At 41.4% G+C, this 20,987-nt stretch overlaps 1 protein-coding gene across 1 annotated transcript in view; it reads left to right on the top strand.

The window, feature by feature from the left end:
* The first annotated feature begins 2,559 nt into the window (after positions 1 to 2,559).
* cmn (calymmin) overlaps positions 2,560 to 20,987 on the top strand; it is a 31,406-nt gene continuing 12,978 nt past the window's right edge. The window contains 16 exon segments of the mRNA XM_051915695.1: positions 2,560 to 2,739; positions 4,402 to 4,452; positions 5,180 to 5,203; positions 5,341 to 5,394; positions 5,479 to 5,529; positions 6,359 to 6,400; positions 6,567 to 6,614; positions 7,058 to 7,108; positions 11,438 to 11,494; positions 12,034 to 12,081; positions 12,187 to 12,243; positions 19,292 to 19,330; positions 19,445 to 19,501; positions 19,609 to 19,659; positions 20,758 to 20,814; positions 20,923 to 20,973. Coding sequence (XP_051771655.1) covers positions 2,667 to 2,739; positions 4,402 to 4,452; positions 5,180 to 5,203; positions 5,341 to 5,394; positions 5,479 to 5,529; positions 6,359 to 6,400; positions 6,567 to 6,614; positions 7,058 to 7,108; positions 11,438 to 11,494; positions 12,034 to 12,081; positions 12,187 to 12,243; positions 19,292 to 19,330; positions 19,445 to 19,501; positions 19,609 to 19,659; positions 20,758 to 20,814; positions 20,923 to 20,973 — 811 coding nt within the window. The 5' untranslated portion in view covers positions 2,560 to 2,666.

Below are 20,987 nucleotides of genomic sequence, written 5' to 3' on the forward strand. Positions count from 1 at the left end.
AATATTTAAAAGTCAGCTGAAAACTCTTCTGTAAGCACTTAACTCATATGTAAGAAAAAAAAAAAAATAATAATAATAATAATTCTGTGCTTTCATTTTCCCTCTAATCCCTCTCTTTTTGCTTATGCTACTCTAAGCAATGTCTGAAACTTTATTATGAGCAGTTCTTGTGTTTTTTTTTGTTTTGTTTTTTTATTTGCCTCTTTATGACACATCGCTTGCTGTATTCCTTATATGTAAGTCACTGGATAAAAGCATCTGCAAAATAAATAAATGTTATTAAATAAAAAAAAATTAAAAAAAATTATCAGCCCATCTCCAACATCCTGGCAGCCATTTTGAATGGGAAAGAATCATTCTCATTTTCTTTTATTTTTTTTATTTCAAAATAAATTATATATGTCCTACTTTAGAATTTTTTGTTATATACTGGATTAGCTCTTTGTCCAGCTAATTAAATTGATTTTAGAAAAGAATTGTACAAAAGACTTACTTTCAGCCTGTGTTTGCTTGTTTTTACTGCACTGAGTTTTCAGATCAGTCACATCTTCATTCTAACTAACACAGAGAACTCCTTTGTGTGTTTTTGTTTGTTTTGAGGTGGGTCAGGGTGATGTAATTCGACATATCAGTGTATGCGTATAAGTGAATCGGAAAAGAGTAGGTTCGGGGGTTAAAGGTCAAGCTTTCAACTCTCCTTCACCTCTTGAAATGAGGATTTTGGTCCTGTGTGTGGAATGTCAGCCTAAAGTGAGACACTGAATTTTTTTTCTTTTGCTGTACCCACATTGTTTTACTTTCTCATGAGCTGTCTTTCTATTGAGAAGTTACCTCAGGCTGTTTTCAGAAAAGGGGCATGCAATGTGCTGCGTGTGGAAAATAAACACATTCAAGTAATCTCCGTGAAACCACATGAATCAATCTAGGTAATTAATTGGATCTATAAAAAAAAAATTCTTAGATTGTTTGTTCAGTGGTGAGGCCACATAAGGTCTTAGATGGCACGTGTCCACACAATCAAAGTTGCCAGGGATATACTAATAATGTGGAAATAAAAGAAACAGAATGTAAAAGACCCGCCTCCATTTAAATGCATTGTGTGGAACGACATAGTGATCTAGCACAGTGATCATATTACTTTACTGCAGAGCGTAAATCACACTTAAAAAGGTTACGTGTGATTCATTCTAGTGAATCAGTTTGTCTTAAACTGTCCTTTTTCTCTCATATGTATTCGGACAGTTCAAATCATTCCAGTGAATAATTTTGTCCAAAATGGCGCTCTCTCTTATGTAGCATTGGAAAGCCTGATTTATTCAAGCGAACTGTCTAATTTTTTCTTGTGAATTGGTTCATCTTAAACAGACTCCATAGCTCTGGAAAGCCTGATTCATTCTGGTGGATTGGTTTATGAATACTTCTACGGCATTTATCTTAGTTAATATTAATTTCAACATTTACTAATACATTATTAAAATCAAAAGTTGAATTTGCTAACGCACTGTGAACAAACAATGAACAATTATATTTTGATGAACATTTACAAACATTAATAAATGCTTTAAAAAATATGTTGCTCATTGTTATTTCAGGTTAGCTAATGCATTAACTAATGTTGAAAAATGAGACCTTATTGTAAAGTGTTACCGAAACTTTATCATGTGTATTTTTATTTATTTATTTTATTTTATTTTTTTGAAAGACTATAGCCATTCAGTTTACCTTCATTGAACAGAGCAACTATTGCTGGTATTGCGTAATGTTATTGACTTGGAGCCCTGTGTATTTGTTCATTGTGTTTCAAGTGGATTAGCATTTGAGTGACAAGACTCATAGTTTACATAGTGTCTGACTGTCAGCTGGTTTTATTCTACGTCTGCAAGTCAAACCTATAAACAGTGTCTCTTCAAACTCTGCGCCAGACATAAGTCTTTTCACTAGCTAGTGCAGATATAATGGTTTATTTGAAGAGCATACAGTGAACTGCTGTTTGGATGGACGTATTTTTGCTCTGTTTAACATTCACATAGAAACAATCTCTGGTGACCATATTGGTACTTGCTTTAGCTTCGATCTCAAAAATCAACCTTTGCGACATTAGACGCTGTCCTGATGAACAAGTACCCGATTGGGTCGTTACACAATGTGGGCAAAAAATCTTACTTGTTTAAAAATACATTTATAGATTATATGATTGCTGTTTTTAACTGCACATTTTGAATTTAAAACACATTTCGGTTTAAAATTGACAATTGAAATCGGACAATAATAAACTGTAAGAAGAAATACACAGGCAAATTGAAAAGTGTAGTGCATTTTTTTATAATGACCTGCTGAACTTGCATGATCCCACTTAATATACAGCTACTTATCAAAAAGATAATTAATTGGAAATGAACTATTGATTTGAGCTATAATGTGAGAAGAAATAGAATGCCCTGTAGTTATTTAGCACATGTGGTGAGGTACATAAAGTTTTATGAGGCTGCAGAGGTCCCTTTTTTTGGATGACCCCTAAGAGGAGGTGCCACTGTGGACAAAACTGTTTAAAAGCTCAGTGGAGGACTTATGTGTCTTCTGTCTATGAGCTGTTCCCTGTACGCTTTGGGTTGGGTGTTCTGTCGCTTTCTGTTTTCCTTGTTTTTTCCCCTATAGAGATATCCACAATGTTGAAATGGACACTTCTAAGGATGATGTTATTGCTCTGGATGACAAGAGTAACACTTCAGGGTGGCACAGGTAAGGATGCTGATAAGTTAAAATAATGCTCATATCTAGTCCTTAAAATCTGTGTGGGGATTGGACTGTAGATTTGCTATGGCCATCAGCTGGGCAAAGTAATGGCAATGAACCCCCGAAAAAAAAAAAAAAAAACACTGTATTTGATTCATAGCAGGTCCCGGAAAACATTGGTACTGCTCTTGAGGGTTTGATCGATAACAAGTTCCTTATTTTGTTTAAATTTGGTTAAGAAATTCATAAAAATAAATAATTTGGTAAAATAACCTGCAGCAAATACCGTTGATCTCTGTATGGCTACCAGGTTGATCCTGCCGGTAAAGTGATTGTTTCAGTAGCTATTTTGAAATTGAATATTCTGTTAATAATCGGACTAACCGCTCCGACTGAAAAGCCACCATAAACTCAATCACTCCATCGATAATTAAATTTTAGTCCGATTGAAAAAAGTGTTGTAGATCTCAAATAATCCATTAAATAGAAAAATGTTAGCTGCGTAAACCTTTGAATCAGACTAGTTTCTCAATCAGACTTAAAAGTAGCCATAGAGGAACAGGCTTGTAATTTTGAAGCGGTGTTAGCATGTTTTTTTACCCAGCATTAGCGTTAGTAAGTTATGCTAGATGCTTAGCAACAGACAGCCAATCATGTGCCTCATATTCATGTGCTTTGGACAGTAACAGAAACACAGTATGTTGTATATAAAGTAATTTCAGCATTTGAAGGGAAAACAATATCAAATGGGGGAAACACTTCAATTGGAGTAAAGAGACTGTTTCATTCGTACCTTTATTTATATAGTCCAATAAGTCTATTCAAGAAAAACTTGATAGTACAGTTGGCAATAATATGAGGATACTTACAGAATCCTGAGTTTAAATAAATAAATAAAGTTTTATTGATTCTCAGCCCTTTAAGAAACACATGGTTAAATTAGATTTTGGTTAAAAAAAGTTTTTATGCAAATCATTTATTTTTTTCATTAATTAATTAAAATTCTAGTTATACATTAAACTCTTTTTCTATTTTCATTAATACTTTTTTTCCATAATTAGCCCACACATACGAACAAATTCCAATATCTCCATGTTGTGCATTTCAATTCCTGAAACTTCTCAGTATTTTGTGAAACATCTTTTTCTTGCCAAGGGCTTCTTAACACCAAAGCAAAGAGAGTAAGGTTCTCCTGCAATGCTGGAATCTAACATCTCCCAGTGAGAATATGATTTTATTACCTGCACAGAATTGCTCAGCTGATTCTCTTGCCCCCGCTGTCTCCAGGAACTGTCTGTTCCTCCATGTACCTAAGATATTTAGACAACACTACTGTATGATGCAGCAGTTTTATTTGCTCACGTTGCCTGTGAAAACAGTTAATGGAAACAGTGTCATAATAGATCTATCATGAACTTCAAATGACAAAAGTATAAAGCAATTTATCAATATACTATAGTTTTATATAGCAATGCTGTATTGAACAGTGACGTGTCTGTATTCTAAACCAAAAATGGATTTACACATGAAAATATTTGTTGACATTTTTCGTATTTAAATTTTTTCATAGATTTTTGTGATTCTTCATTCAATTGAATATTGTCATGTGCAGTAGGTTATGCTCTGACAGTACTTTTTTTTTATTTTTTTTTATTATTATTATTTAAGGGTACCAACCTCAAAATCCAAATGGCGGCACAGGACAAATGTCACCGGGAGGTAATATCAATCTTTCTATGTTGATGTAAACAACAGTTTAAGTGCATGGCTATTTCCATTAGTTATTCAGAACTAATCCAAGTCTGTGACATTATCATGCAATTTTTAACATGATTTTCTGCTTTTGCAAATATTCAGCTTAGAAAAATGCAATAACTCAAAAAAAACCTGTATTTTCAGGTTATGGTTTGGGTCCAAATAGCAACTCGGCAAATATGAAAGGAAATGGTGAGCAAGAACAGAATTTATACTATACATGGTTTTTGATCTTTTGGACTGATTTTCTTTCTTCTTTAGAAATTAAAAAATTATTATTATTATTATTTTTTTAAATTACAATATTTAATGCCTCTCTGTCAGAAGAATTAGTTTGCTTCAAGACAAGAAGTTCCACTAAAAAGGAGAGAAAAAAATAAATAAATATACCATAACATTTAAAATGTGATGTGAATAAAACATCACTGGTTTATCTCAAGTTTTATATTATTTTGCTTGGTTTGAAGTATTTTATATTTGGCATATCTGTTTGTGTGTATGTACAGCAGTGTTGTTTGTTTTATAAAATGAAGTATATTTACATTTATTTATATATTAAGGAAACTTGTTTAATGATTTTGCTGTCTTTATCTCTTGATATGCTTGTATATGTACATTTGGACCTTTTATTTATTTGATTATTAGGGATTATTTGTGATTCTCTTTTGAAATGTTTTCTATTCATTATCAGGTTATCCTGCAAACAAGGGTACAGGTAAGCCCAAACCATGTGTAAAGTAAAAGCAACCAATCCATGAAATTCAGTATGTGATATGTAATGTACAATATCATTTAGTGAAACAGTTCCTAAATTTGAATAAGATCGTCATACACCTGTCTGCTGTCTTTCAGGTGCTTATGGAAGTGCACAAAATAAGCCTGGATACGGAGGTCGTCCCCCATATGGTATGAGCTTCCTTTGCTTGTGCTGTAACATAAGTATATAATCAGGTTTTCCTTTTTTAACATATATTTTTTGATTGTTATAAGGTGGAACAGGCATGGGAACAATGAACCAACATGCATTGAAGCAGAGGGGAGGTATGTGATCTAAATAAAATAAATCATGAAAATTAAATTTTTTCTCCTGAAGAAAAAAAAATGGCTTTGAACACTGTCTAATAGTAATCTGGTGATCCGAGTATATTCTATAGGCTTCCTTTTAAAAGATTTGATGATGATTTTTGCATGTTAGTGTATAAAACAAAATCTAAAAGTATACTAGAAAATATTCTGTATGGGGGAGATCAGGCATGGTTGTAACATGGGGGTCAGTTATAACACCTTCAATTTAGAAATTGCATACAGCGATTAAATCCCTGTTACAACCATCCCAGTTATAACCATCCCAGTCATCCCAGTCCCCTAAGCAAACTTCTGAATTATTTGTATTTAAGGTTTGTATAGTGTTTGGTTCACCCAAAAAGATCATTTAAAGTCTTTCTGCATGTCTATCACTTATTTAGACGTGCGTGTGCGTGTGTTATGATTGCATTGTGTCAATAAAAGTCCTGACATAGATAGATGTACAGGAGTGTGTCTGTGTCTGTCTTTCTGTGTGTGTGTGTGTGTGTGTCTGTGTCTGTGTGTACAGGTTCAACTATACTTGAAGGCCAAATGTCCTCACTTATAGTATTATGACACCTGACAAGTGAGGGCATTTTACTGGTCCTCACTAGTTAAAAAGGCTTTTTTTATTTCATCTAGTGTTTTCCACGGGTTGAAATTAGGCAATAGAAAATATCATTAACCTGATCTAAAATCACTGTAAATCTATGCAATGTCCTCACTAATATAGCGAAACAAACGTGTGTGTGTGTGTGTGTAAAACTCTCTAATTGCACTAAATTCCTGTCATTTATTGTTACAGGTTATGGGAATGGGAATGGCTACAGAGCTCCGTCTTATGGGGGTGAGTTTAATCTCAAGAGTCAATGTGTTAGGTTTGTGCATACAGATTGTGCATAAATGTTCCCATTAAGAATGTGTACAAACATCGTTGTGTTTTGTTTCAGCATATAAAACTGGTGCTGTTGTGTTTTTACTTGCATTAAAAGTCTGTTTAATGTTGTTTGAAGGCTACAGCAATTTAATGGGCACTCATCCCCAAAAAGGAGTTGGTCTAGGTAAGTCTGTTATCTACATATTCTGTAAGGATTAAGTCACCCAGCAAGGTCTGTTATGTTTTACTTACTATCTTATGTGGAACACAAATGGTAAATTTCATAAGAGTAAGTAAAATTTTACAATTGATCACAGGGATGGTTGTATGGGGTGTTGGGGAGCCTGTGTGAGAATAGCATATTATTTTGACATTACCTTTATTACGCAGTAGAGGATGTTTTAGAGAAGTTTTGTTTTTATCAGAAGAACCATTTTTTCAACTCTTTCAAACACAATCAGTCATTTTGAAATGACAAAGATTTAGCGCTGCTTATTTTCAATACGAAATCTGACAAATTGGCAGTAAACTATTGTTTGATATTGCTAAAGAAATTTAGGAATGTATAACAATCCGTTAACAACCCTTTAACCAAATTAGTATTTACACCATAACTACATTTCCTAGGTTATGGCACTGGATCTTTAGCTGCTAAGGGACAAGGCTCAATTCCTAGAGGTAAATTATTTTTGTATGTAGTATTTGTAAAGGACATCTTTTCATTTTGAATGAATTTCATATGATACTATTGCCAGGGTTGAAAGGAAAATGTTATCGAAGTCAGTAAAGAAAACATTTATGTTAATAACGTAACCACCTGCACAGCCCTCTACAATGGGCGGGGCCACCTGCTAAGCTGCTAAGTCATTTTCATCAGAATTTTTCGACTAAGGAGCGGCAACGTCAACTCGTGTGCAGGTTCAGTAGCACGGCAAGCTATGCAATGCTCGTTCCTGTTATCACAGGAAACCAAGGTTACGTTAGTAACTGAAATGTTCCCTTTCGATACAGTTCACTTGCATTGCGTCAGTAGCTGATGTATATAGAGAACGCAATTCAAAGCACCGTCTTACTAGTGCAGAACAGAAGGCCATCCTGTGAGCCCGTAGCCCGGGGCGCTTGGTGACAAGGGCCCCATAGCAGGCTACATGAAAGATAGGGACTTAAAAGGTTTGTCTAGCAAAATGCCACCCGAAAAAACCCAGAGGTTAGGGAGTGGTTAAGCGGACAATATCCATGCCTGATGAGTAGGGACGTCCAAGTTGTAAAAAGGTGGATGGCGAGGACCAGCCGGCCGCCTCACAAATGTCGGCAATGGACACTCCACTAGACTAAGCCCAAGAGGAAGCTATTCTCCTAGTGAAGTGGGCCTTCATCCCTATAGGGCATTGCAAGTCCAAAGACTTGTAAGCCAGTGCTATTGCATCCACTATCCAATGAGGTAACTGGTAGCACCTTGGGCACATAGCCTCTTCTTGGTCTAAGGACGACTTTACGGTCATTAGGCCCAAACTCGAGATGCTTCCACTGAAACACTTGCTTGACCAATTCCGAATCTATCAGAAGGGCGGTCTTTTCGGGACAGCATATCTGGCCTTGTGTTCATGGAGCCCGGCACATGCAGCGCTCTCAATGAGCGAAGATTGCGCTGTGCCCACAGAAGGAGGCGGCATGCCAACTTGTTCATTGGGTGAGACCTGAGACCCCCTTGGCAATTTATATGTGCCCTCTGGGCTCTGACTGGAACTCCTTGAAGGCCAGGGGCCGTAGAATGAGGCTGCCCTCGCGCCACACACGAGGTGGGATGTGGGCCTTCAACCAGTGTTGTAGTGGCTGCATATGTAACAGGTCCAAGGGAGCTACTGAGAAGAGTGCTGCCATGAGGTCCAGTAGCTTCTGAAACATTTTTAGGAGAAGACTCTGAATGACATCAACAACTTCTAAATTTTCAGGTAGCGCTCCAGCGAAATCTAGGCCCACATCTGGGCAGAGTCGAGGACTGCCCCCAGGAACGAGATTTGTTGGATGGGCAGCAGTAAGCTTTTGCTTAGGTTGATCCTGAACCCCAAACTTCCAAGTGGCTGAGGAGCAGAGATCTGTGTGTGCATAGCTCCTACTTCAATTGAGCTAAAAGCAACCAATTGTGGAGGTACAGTGCACAGCATAAATGACTACACCCCCTCTGAAACTTCTGAAAGTCAGCAATTACTCAATTACTTAGAAGACATGTTAGGGTTCTAATGTTCCAGCTAATGTTCTAATGTTCTAATATTCTAGGGTTCTAATGTTCCAGAGATATAATGTTCCAGCAAGTCTGCTTAATCAATTACCAAAGAAGCATGTCAAAATTATTCAGGAAATTAAGTTTTTCTTATCAAGGTGATAAAATGTTGTGTAGCAAAAATGAGTACACCCTCGTAAAAGTTACTAAATAAAATGAAACAAAAATTTTCTGGTATAAGTTTAAGGCGATGTTTGGTAAGTATGTTGAACCAAAACATTCAAAGAGAAGTAATTTCTTGACAATTAAAAGTGTTATATAGCCCACTGAATCATTCTCAGACTTAATGCTGACAACAATGGAACCACATGGGAGAGAACTGTCAGGAGACTTATTTCTTTAGCACAAAAAGAGGACAGTGATACAGGAGGATTACCAAATCATTTTAAGTGTGAAAATATAGCAAAAGTAACACAGAAATTCAACTTGTGACAAGGTCCCTGAAATAATCAGGCCTTCATTTTAAGCTTTCATTTAGTGATGAGGGATTTTTTTGACAAAGAGCAGGAGAAATACCAAGCAAATGTCTCAGAGCCAGCAAAAGCTATGAAAAAGTGACTGTTTATCTCGCAGAGTAAGATGCAGCCTGCAGAAATGATATGCATGGTTGTTGTTCTCACTGGAACTACCTACTGTAGCCAAAGCACAATAAAGTCAGTTAGCCATTTCCAAAGCCCATATGTACAAAATATAGATTCTGGGAATCAATACTCTGGTCTCATGAGACCAAACCAATCATTTTGAATCGAACAGCATCCAAAATGTTATGGTGTTGCTAGAGGAGGAGTACAGTGAGAAGTGCCTGGTTCCCACAGTAAAGTTCAGTGGTAGTAAAGCTCTTATATAGGGATGTATGAGTGCTGAAGGTGTGAGGGAGTTGTGCTTTATCAATGCTGTCATGAATTCCCACACCACTGTGTAATTTAATACACAAACTTGAAACAGAAGATGTTACCCTTTCCTCATTCCCTGCATTGTTGGGCATTTTTTCAACATGACAATGATATGCATTCTCCCAAGATGAAAAACCTTCTGTGGACATATATTGCACTCAATCTTAACACTCTTGAGCACCTGTGGGGGATTCTGTAGAGACGAGTTGAGCAACATTCCCCATTAAAGATCAGGGCATTTAAGGAGCTCATCATTCAGGAGTTAAACAGGACAGATGTGACAATTTGTCATGAACTTGTACACTCTGTGCCAAGAAGGGTCAGAGCAGTATATTCAAAATTATGGAGGGCATACTAAGTGCTACCATATTATACATTTGTTGAATTAAATCTAGGGAGTACTAATTTCTGCAAACCTTAATTTAAACAAAATTGGCTACTTTTATTTATTTTATGGCTATTAATGACATATATTTCACAGTTTTTATTATGTATATGTTTAATACATTTTAGTTTTGCCATCGTTCCATGAATTGTATTAGTGGTCATAAAGAAAATACATCTTTTGTATTTCAGTTCAGAGGGCGTGTACTCATTTATGCTGTGCACTGTAGTCTAGGATGCGTACTCCCATCTGTCTCAAGGGGAAGAGGGCTGCATCCACACATTTTGTAAGTGCACAGAGATAGGGACTGTCCAAATGGTAGGACTGCATATTGGCAAGCCACCCCTTTGAACACGAATCTTAAGAATGATCTGTGACGAGGTGCTGTCTGGAGATGAAAGTAGGCATCCTTGGGGCTACTTAGCCGCCTCCTCCTTGTGACCGAAACATCAGGGCTGCTTGGACTGCTCGGGATCCAGCACTAACTTAAGCTGGGGTCCCTAGCGCCTGGGAAACAGGTAGCGCTTAGCTTGCAGAAGAACTGCGGCAGGAAGTGGTGCATCGCCTGCGACGACTTCTGGGCTGCTGTAAAATGCTCCGCGAAGCTGTCCACTGCAGAACGGAATAGACCCCAGGGAGAGACAGGGGAGTCAAGGAGGCCTGTCTCGTCTGCGTCCTTGATCTCCGTCAGGTTCAGCCAAAGGTGGCGCTTGAGGACCACCAAATTGGCCATGGCATGACCAATTGCTTGGGCGAGGTCAGTCAGTCTCCGCAGCTCTTTGAAGGCCGCCAGGCCAGGACCAGTTTCATTTCATGCGGAAAAGCATGGCCTGGTAGACCTGAAGGACCGCCATTGTATGAAGGGCAGAACCAGCCTGACCATTCGCGGCATATGCTCTGGCCGTAAGGGCAGATGGTTCTGCATGGCTTGGAAGCATGGACAGCTTTAATCTTCCAGCCGAGGGCCATGGGCAGGCAGAGATGCTTGGCGACGACCTCTTCCAATAGGGGAACTTTGATGTACCCTTTTTCCTTCGTGCCATTAACCGAGGTGAGGGCAGATGAAAAGGAATTGTGGATGGGGGCGTGGCATGACTTCTTTGTGAACTTCATTAAAGTCTTCCTCAGAGCCCTCAAATTAAACCATGCCACTCGCACTAGATGAGGGGCGTTGGTCTTCCCGGGTGAAGAGCACTGTAGATCCATCATGCTATGGGGAGTGAGGCACGCTGGTGTTCGGCCGATGTGAGCTCACTACAGCCCTTTTGCTCTGCCCCACGGCTCCGCTGTTTCTTCTGTCTCGGCTTGAGCGAGGAAGAGAACAGAAGAGCAGTGCGGGACTCATGCACTAAATTTGATTCTACAGTGTTATTACATTATGGAGAATACTAAATTCTGATAAGAACTCAGGATATTACACAAATCTAAAAGTTTTTTTTTCTTATTAGGCTCTTCTCTTCAATATACAGGGTATCCCAATGGTGGAACCAAGGGACCTAAACCAGGTAAATGTTTTTTTTTGTGTGTGTGTCTGTGTGTGTGTGTGTGTGTGTGTGTGTGTGTGTGTGTGCTGTGCATTTCTTTTTCCTTTGTCTGATTTTTCTGTAGCCGCATTTAGATTAAGGTAACACTTTACAATGAGGTTTCACATTATTGTTTAGTGTTTGTTCATGTTAACTACTTATACATCATTTATTAATGTTAGTTAATGTAAATGTTCAGCATTTACTAATACATTTGTAAGATCAAAAGTTGAATCTGTTAGCATTAATGCACTGTGAACAAACATGAACATGAAAATTTTTAATAATTAACATTAACAAAGGTTAATAAATGCTGTAAAAACATATTGCTCATGTTAGTTGATTAATTTACTAATGTTAACAAATGAGCCCTTATTGTAAAGCGTTACCTAGATTAATAATCTATCTAAATCTATTTTGGTGGTGTAGTTGTTTATTATGAGTAAAGAACTAAATGTCTGTATTGTAAACTGAGGTAACTGGAGAACCTCTAAACTGATTTGGGATTGGTTTTGGTTCAGGATATGGAGGATATCCTAATGGAGGTGCAGCAAACCAACCTAATACAGGTAATACACTGAATGACACCAGCTCTAGTGCAATTATTACAGTTTGGAAAATACTGAAATCTGAAAAGAACTGAGGATATTACTCTGGTACTTTTTTCTAATTAGGTTCTTCACTTCAAAATATGGGTTACCCCAATGGTGGAACCAAGGGACCTAGATCAGGTAAACGTTTATTGTAGGTGTTAGAGATCGACCGATATGGGTTTTTCTATAACCGATGCCGATGTTTAGAGGTCAGGGTCAGCCGATGGCCGATATGTGCTGCCGATTTTTAGGGCCGATATCTTGAAGTTTTCCCCTTCATTTGCATGCTAAAATGTCACACTAATAATAAGTGGATGCACAACATTTCTAATCTTTATTAGGCTGATGTCCATTTCGCATTACACAGTTGATGGAAACACACGCAGATGCGCATATTCTTGAGCTGAATTTTCATTAATGCAAAGTTGGATGGAAACCCGGTTATTGTCTGCATCAAACCATGCTTCCGAACAAATGTCATACACTTCTGCGCAGTGGCGTAGCACAAATCCGCGGGAGTTTAACCAAGAAGGGGACCAATGGATATCACACAAGAAGCAACGTGCAAACTTTGCGGAAAAGTTATGCCGGTAAAAGCTTAAACTCGGTCAGTATTCAAAGTGAAAGTAAAAGTGACGGAGCTGCCTGACGCTGCATTAACGGAGCATTTTCTCTCAGAGACGAATTTCAACATAATATGCTGATAACGGTATATAACTGTCTTAATTTATTCCATTACTTCTCTTGTTGCCCGTACATATAGTGAAACAAATGAGAAGAATAGTATTTCGTGTTAAACAGCTTGTTTTTTTTTTGTTTTTTTGTTTTTTTAAAGTTGGTGCTTGAAGTAGCTAGCCTAAAGCTGCTCTTAATTTTCATTTATGACTGCAGTGTTAGGAAATATTATAGACTGTTAATAATTATAATTATAGGTCTAATTCATTATATAATAGACCTAAAAAAATGTTTAAATTTATTGCGGGGCAAATTTATTATAATATTAATTTAATAATAAAAGTAGCTTACCTAATAGTAATAATAATAGACTAGAAGAATGTAACAGGCTTACATTAATTGGAAATGCCAAATCCTCTTAATATTGCCAATATTTGTCGGAGTAACGTAGCTCTTGTAATGATGGGTCGGCAGAGCGGGGATCCATTTGCAAGCTTTATTAAGAACAGTATTTACACAGGTAGACAGGGGCAGAAGCAGGAACATAAACAAGGACAGGCAATGGTCGAGGCAGGCGGCAGACAAACAGAATCAGGGTACAGGCAAGGATCAGGGCAGGCAGCAAACAATCACAGTCCAGGAAACAGGCAAAGATCAGGGCAGGCAGCAGAGAATCACAAAGAATAAACAATCCAACCGGAAACCAGGAAACAGTCCACAAGAAAACGCTCAGTAATGATCACAACAGCAAATCAAGACTTCGCAATGAGGTGGTGTGTGTGTAAGTCCTTTATAGTCCAGGTAGTGTGCTAAGCTGTATGTGGCAACTGGTGATTGGTGTGGAGTGTGCATGTGATTGGCAAGGAGGATTATGGGAAATGGAGTCCAGGAACTGACAGGAACAGACAGTGATCGTGACATAACGCCCCCCTTCCGGAAGGCGCGTCCTCGCGGCGTAAATGGCACAGATAGGGAGGGGGGGTGGGTACATTGGAGACCTGTTGGCAGACGGGAACGGGGTCTCCAATGCAGGTCCAGGAACTCGGGCAGCCACGGCGGGTCAGGTGCCACGGGCAGCCACGGCGGGTCAGGTGCCACGGGCAGCCACGGCGGGTCAGGAGTGTCGGGAGGCCACGGCAGGTCAGGTGCCACGGGCAGCCACGGCGGGTCAGGAGTGTCGGGAGGCCACGGCAGGTCAGGTGGCTTGGGCGCCCACGGCAGGTCAGGTGGCTTGGGCAACCACGGCAGGTCAGGTGGCTTGGGCAACCACGGCAGGTCAGGTGGCTTAGGCGGCCACGGTAGGTCAGGTGGCTTGGGCGACCACGGCAGGTCAGGGTCCGTAGCTGGCCACAGCAGTTCACAGGCGGTTGAAGGCCGTGGGCGTGTAAGGTCCCCACCCGCAAGCTCAAGCAATTCGGAGGCCGCTGATGATCGCGGCCGTGCAGGGTCCCCACCCACAAGCTCCCCACCCTCAGGTATATGGCCCCCCCCAAAAAAGTTCTTGGGGAATTCAACGGAGGCCGTGGCGGTTTCGTGGGTAAGGAGCTCGGGTGGCGCCGGCAGGGCGAGGAGCTCGGGTGGCGCCGGCAGGGCGAGGAGCTCGGCGCCGGCCTCCGTGGCCGTATCAGGAAGAGCGGATTGCTCTGGGACGGCAGCGGGCTGCTCTGGGACGGCAGCGGGCTGCTCTGGGACGGCAGCGGGCTGCTCTGGGACGGCCTCCGGGCCTACAGCGGGCTCTGGGAAGGCCTCCGGGCCTACCTCCTCGGTGGGCGCTGCAGCGGGCTCACGGGGTGGAGCGGACTCACTGGCTGGGACGACCCCTATGTTCCCAGACACTGGCGGGGCGGCCATCTTGCCCGTGGGCACTGGCAAAGCGGCCATCTTGTCCATAGCATCCCGAGAGTTTGAGTGCGTAGCAACCGGCGAGCTTGAGTGCGTCGCAACCGGCGAGCTTGAGGGCGTCGCAACCGGCGAGCTTGAGGGCGTCGCAACCGGCGAGCTTGAGGGCGTCGCAACCGGCGAGCTTGAGTGCGTCGCAACCGGCGAGCATGAGGGCGTCGCAACCGGCGAGCTTGAGGGCGTCGCAACAGACGAGCTTGAGGGCGTCGCAACCGACGAGCTTGAGGCCGTGGCGGTTTCGTGGGTAAGGAGCTCGGGTGGCGCCGGCAGGGCGAGGAGCTCGGGTGGCGCCGGCAGGGCGAGGAGCTCGGCGCCGGCCTCCGTGGCCGTATCAGGAAGAGCGGATTGCTCTGGGACGGCAGCGGGCTGCTCTGGGACGGCAGCGGGCTGCTCTGGGACGGCAGCGGGCTGCTCTGGGACGGCCTCCGGGCCTACAGCGGGCTCTGGGAAGGCCTCCGGGCCTACCTCCTCGGTGGGCGAGCTTGAGGGCGTCGCAACCGGCGAGCTTGAGGGCGTCGCAACCGGCGAGCTTGAGTGCGTCGCAACCGGCGAGCATGAGGGCGTCGCAACCGGCGAGCTTGAGGGCGTCGCAACAGACGAGCTTGAGGGCGTCGCAACCGACGAGCTTGAGGCCGTGGCGGTTTCGTGGGTAAGGAGCTCGGGTGGCGCCGGCAGGGCGAGGAGCTCGGGTGGCGCCGGCAGGGCGAGGAGCTCGGCGCCGGCCTCCGTGGCCGTATCAGGAAGAGCGGATTGCTCTGGGACGGCAGCGGGCTGCTCTGGGACGGCAGCGGGCTGCTCTGGGACGGCCTCCGGGCCTACAGCGGGCTCTGGGAAGGCCTCCGGGCCTACCTCCTCGGTGGGCGCTGCAGCGGGCTCACGGGGTGGAGCGGACTCACTGGCTGGGACGACCCCTATGTTCCCAGACACTGGCGGGGCGGCCATCTTGCCCGTGGGCACTGGCAAAGCGGCCATCTTGTCCATAGCATCCCGAGAGTTTGAGTGCGTAGCAACCGGCGAGCTTGAGTGCGTCGCAACCGGCGAGCTTGAGTGCGTCGCAACCGGCGAGCTTGAGGGCGTCGCAACCGGCGAGCTTGAGGGCGTCGCAACCGGCGAGCTTGAGGGCGTCGCAACCGGCGAGCTTGAGTGCGTCGCAACCGGCGAGCATGAGGGCGTCGCAACCGGCGAGCTTGAGGGCGTCGCAACAGACGAGCTTGAGGGCGTCGCAACCGACGAGCTTGAGGGCGTCGCAACCGACGAGCTTGAGGGCGTAGCGGCCAGCGGGCTTGAGTGCGAAGCGGCCGGCGGAGGCTTAGGAATGCCAGCCGCTCGTGCTGAAGTCAGCGGTGGATCAGCCACACTGGAACGCAACCCACTCCGCTCCCAAACAGATCCAGAGACGTGATGTAAATCTAGAAGATCAGCGGAGATGGGACGTGACTCGAGAAGTTTAACTTGGACTTGACTGGGCATTGTAGTAGTGGTGGCCGCCATTTTGTGAGTGTCATCTGGCGCGGCAGCCATTACGCGACCAGACGAGGTGTCGCATTCCTCCGCGACACCCACAGTAAACGGAGAGCCAACATTCAATAAAGCATGATCCAGAAACTGACTTAGAGATGAACGGGGTCCCTCACGAATGAGTTGTGATTTGAGTGGCTGATTAATGCCCTCACAGAAAAAGTCTATCAGCGCACAGTCCGGCAAGTCGGAATGATAAGCAATGTCCAAATATTCCACAACATATTCCTCCAGCGATCGTGAGCCCTGCTTGAGCCCTAATAACAATAATGCAAGGTTCCTACCAGACCAGTGTTCATCAGAAAAGCTGCTGGATCGTTGTTTTGGCGAAGTCTTCTGTAATGATGGGTCGGCAGAGCGGGGATCCATTTGCAAGCTTTATTAAGAACAGTATTTACACAGGTAGACAGGGGCAGAGGCAGGAACATAAACAAGGACAGGCAATGGTCGAGGCAGGCGGCAGACAAACAGAATCAGGGTACAGGCAAGGATCAGGGCAGGCAGCAAACAATCACAGTCCAGGAAACAGGCAAAGATCAGGGCAGGCAGCAGAGAATCACAAAGAATAAACAATCCAACCGGAAACCAGGAAACAGTCCACAAGAAAACGCTCAGTAATGATCACAACAGCAAATCAAGACTTCGCAATGAGGTGGTGTGTGTGTAAGTCCTTTATAGTCCAGGTAGTGTGCTAAGCTGTATGTGGCAACTGGTGATTGGTGTGGAGTGTGCATGTGATTGGCAAGGAGGATTATGGGAAATGGAGTCCAGGAACTGACAGGAACAGACAGTGATCGTGACAGCTCTCAATCACGCTGCAGTGTTTGTCAGAGCTGCCGCCTTCTCCACCCCAAGCACAGAGTGAAATTCTCCGACTCCGATACAGGAAAAATAAAACAGAACTTATAACATTGGGGCTAATATGTTAGCAAGCAAGCTGCTGGTAGTTTTGGACTACAGTCCTTAAAGTTAACTACAAGTAAGCGAACCTTCAACCAGCTGTAGCATTATGCCAGTTCCGACGGTTCTATGCTATCCGTTGTTTCTTTCACTAAGTGAAGCAACACTTCATAGTTTACTAGTAATATATAGTAAATATATGGCCATAGGACTTTGAAATATCAGAATTTAAGCCTTAGGCTACCTTTATCTCCCAGTACTGTTGTTGAATCTTTCAAAAGTTTCAATTCACATGCGGCAGCAGCACATTCCACCGCACCAATAACACAGGGCTGCCCGCGGACGTGCCTGGCTTTAAATCGGCGCTACTAAACACGGATATCGGCCGATGCCGATATATTAAAAAAAGACAAATATCGGCCCGATATATCGGTCGACCTCTAGTGGGTGTTATGCATATAGTGTGTATTTCTTTTTCCTTTGTCTGGTTTTTCAGTATTATTTGAAATCTAATATGTGTTGGGTCTGCTTCAAAGGATATGGTGCTAAAGCTGGACCTTCAAATGGACAAGGAGCAAAGCCTAATGGTAAATGGCATGTGATTATTATTATTATTATTATCATAAAACATATGGTTTTGAGCTCTAAAATCTGGTTGGATAACCCGCTTTCAAAGCCGTTGTAGAATAGGATTGCAACGTTGATTGCACATTAATGGAATTCTTTATCAATAAACCATCTTTAGTGTAGCCCCATTTAGATTAATAAAGTATATGCTGGAGGAGTTGTTTATTTAGGAGGTAAAGCACTAAAGGTCTGTATTGTAAACTGAGTTAAGTGGAGAACCTCTAAACTGATTTGAGATTGGTTTTGTTCAGGATATGGAGGATATCATAATGGAGCTGCAGCTAACCAGCCTAATACAGGTAATACATTGGATATCACCAGACTAGTGCAATTATTACAGTGTGGAAAATACTGAATTCTGAAAAGAACTGAGGATATTACATTGTTTTAAAGTACTTTTCTCTAATTAGGCTCTTCTCTTCAAAATATAGGGTATCCTACTGATGGAACCAAGGGACCTAAACCAGGTAAACTATTTGAGTGCGTGTAATGCGTATTTTGTGTTTTTTTTTTTTTTTTTTTTCCTTTGTCTGATTTCTCCATATCATTTGAATCTTATGTATGTTGGGTCTGCTTCAAAGGATATGGTGCTAAAGCTGGACCCTCAAATGGACAAGGAGCCAAGCCTAATGGTAAATAGCATGACATTATTACTATTATAAAACACATATTGTTTGCCTCTAAATTCCAGTTGGATAAGCCACGTTCAAAGCCACTGAAAAATATATAAAATCTGCACACCTTTGGCTGCACATTGAATTCTTTATTATTAAACCAACTGTAGTGTAGCTCCATGTAGATTAATAATGTATATTATTGGTGGAGAAGTTGTTTATTAGGGGGTAAAGCACTAAAGGTCTGTATTGTAAATGAGGTAACTGGAGAACCTCTAAACTTATTTGGGATTTGTTTTGTTCAGGATATGGAGGATATCCTAATGGAGCTGCAGCTAACCAACCTAATACAGGTAATACACTGGATGTCACCAGCTCTTAATTATTACAGTGTGGAAAATACTGAATACTGAACACTGAGGATATTACACTGGTTTAAAGTACTTTTCTTTAAATAGGCTCTTCTCTTCAAAATGTGGGGTATCCCAGTGGTGGAACAAAGGGACCTAAACCAGGTAAACTATTTGAGTGTGTGTAATGTGTATTATTGTGTATTTTTTTTCCTTTATCTGATTTGAATCTTATGTATGTTGGGTCTGCTTCAAAGGATATGGTGCTAAAGCTGGACCCTCAAATGGACAAGGAGCCAAGCCTAATGGTAAATAGCATGACATTATTACTATTATAAAACTTTTTTTTTTTTGGCTCTAAAATCAGGTTGGATAAGCCATGTTCAAAACCACTGTAAAATATATGATATCCACACATCCTTTTTTATTGCACATTAATTGCATTCTTTATTAATGAACCAACTGAAGTTTAGCCCCGTTTAGATTTATAATCTATATTATTGTTGGTGTAGTTGTTTATTATGAGTAAAGTACTAAATGTCTGTATTCTAAACTGAGGTAACTGGAGAAACTCTAAACTGATTTGGGATTGGTTATTTTAAGGATATGGAGGATATCTTAACGGAGGTGCAGCTAATACAGGTAATACATTGGATGTCACCAGCTTTACAGTGTAATTATTATAGTGTGGATAATACTGAAATCTGAAAAGAACTGAGAATATTACACTGGTTTAAAGTACTTTTCTCTAATTAGGTTCTTCACTTCCAAATATGGGTTACTCTAAGGGTGGAACCAAGGGACCTAAACCAGGTAAACATTTATTGTGTGTGTTATGCATATAGTGTGTATTTGTTTTTTCCTTTGTCTGATTTTTCAGTATTATTTGAAACCTTATGTGTGTTGGGTCTGCTTCAAAGGATATGGTGCTAAAGCGGGACCCTCAAATGGACAAGGAGCCAAGCCTAATGGTAAATAGCATGTGATTAATACTATTATAAAACACATGGTTTTTGGCTCTAAAATCTGATTGGATAAGCTGCTTTCGAAGCCACTGTAAAATATGATATTTGCACACCTTTGATTGCACATTGAATTCTTTATTAATAAACCAACTGTAGCGTAGCCCCATTTAGATTAATAATGTATATTATTGGTGGAGGAGTTGTTTATTAGGGGGTAAAGCACTAAAGGTCTGTATTGTAAACTGACGTAACTGGAGAACCTCTAAACTGATTTGGGATTGGTTTTGTTCAGGATATGGAGGATATCCTAATGGAGCTGCAGCAAACCAACCTAATACAGGTAATACACTGGATGTCACCAGCTCAAGTGCAATTATTACAGTGTGGAAAATACTAAATTCTGAAAAGAACTGAGGATATTATACTGGTTTAAAGTATGTTTCTCTAATTAGGCTCTTCACTTCAAAATATGGGGTATCCCAATGGTGGAACAAAGGGACCTAAACCAGGTAAACTATTTGAGTGTGTGTAATGCGTATTTTGTGTATTTTTTTCCTTTGTCTGATTTTTTTATATCATTTGAATCTTATGTATGTTGGGTCTGCTTCAAAGGATATGGTGCTAAAGCTGGACCCTCAAATGGACAAGGGGCCAAGCCTAATGGTAAATAGCATGACATTATTACTATTATAAAACACGTCGTTTTTGCCTCTAACTTTCAGTTGGATAAGCCACGTTCAAAGCCACTGTAAAATTTATAAGATCTGCACACTTTTGGCTGCACATTAATTGAATTTCTTTATAATACACCATCTGTAGTTTAGCCCCATTTAGATTAACAATCTATATTATTGCTGGAGGGCTTGTTAATTAGGGGTAAAGCACTATTGTAACCTATAGGGTAACTGGAGAACCTTTAAACTGATTTGGGATTTGTTTTGTTCAGGATATGGAGGATATCCTAATGGAGGTGCACATAATCAACCTAATACAGGTAATAAACTGGATGTCACCAGCTCTACATAATTATTATGGTGTAGATAATACTGAAATCTGAAAGAACTGAGGATATTACACTGGTTTAAAGTACTTTTCTGTAACTAGGTTCTTCACTTCAAAATATGGGTTACCCCAATGGTGGAACCAAGGGACCTAAACCAGGTACACCTTTATTGTGTGTGTTATGCATATAGTGTGCTTTTTTTTTTTTACTTTGTCTGATTTTTCAGTATTATTTGAAACTTTATGTGTGTTGGGTCTGCATCAAAGGATATGGTGCTAAAGCTGGACCCTCACATGGACAAGGAGCCAAGCCTAATGGTAAATAGCATGTG

Source organism: Ctenopharyngodon idella, chromosome 12 (assembly GCF_019924925.1).
Source record: "Ctenopharyngodon idella isolate HZGC_01 chromosome 12, HZGC01, whole genome shotgun sequence".
Taxonomy (NCBI): Eukaryota; Metazoa; Chordata; class Actinopteri; order Cypriniformes; family Xenocyprididae; genus Ctenopharyngodon; species Ctenopharyngodon idella.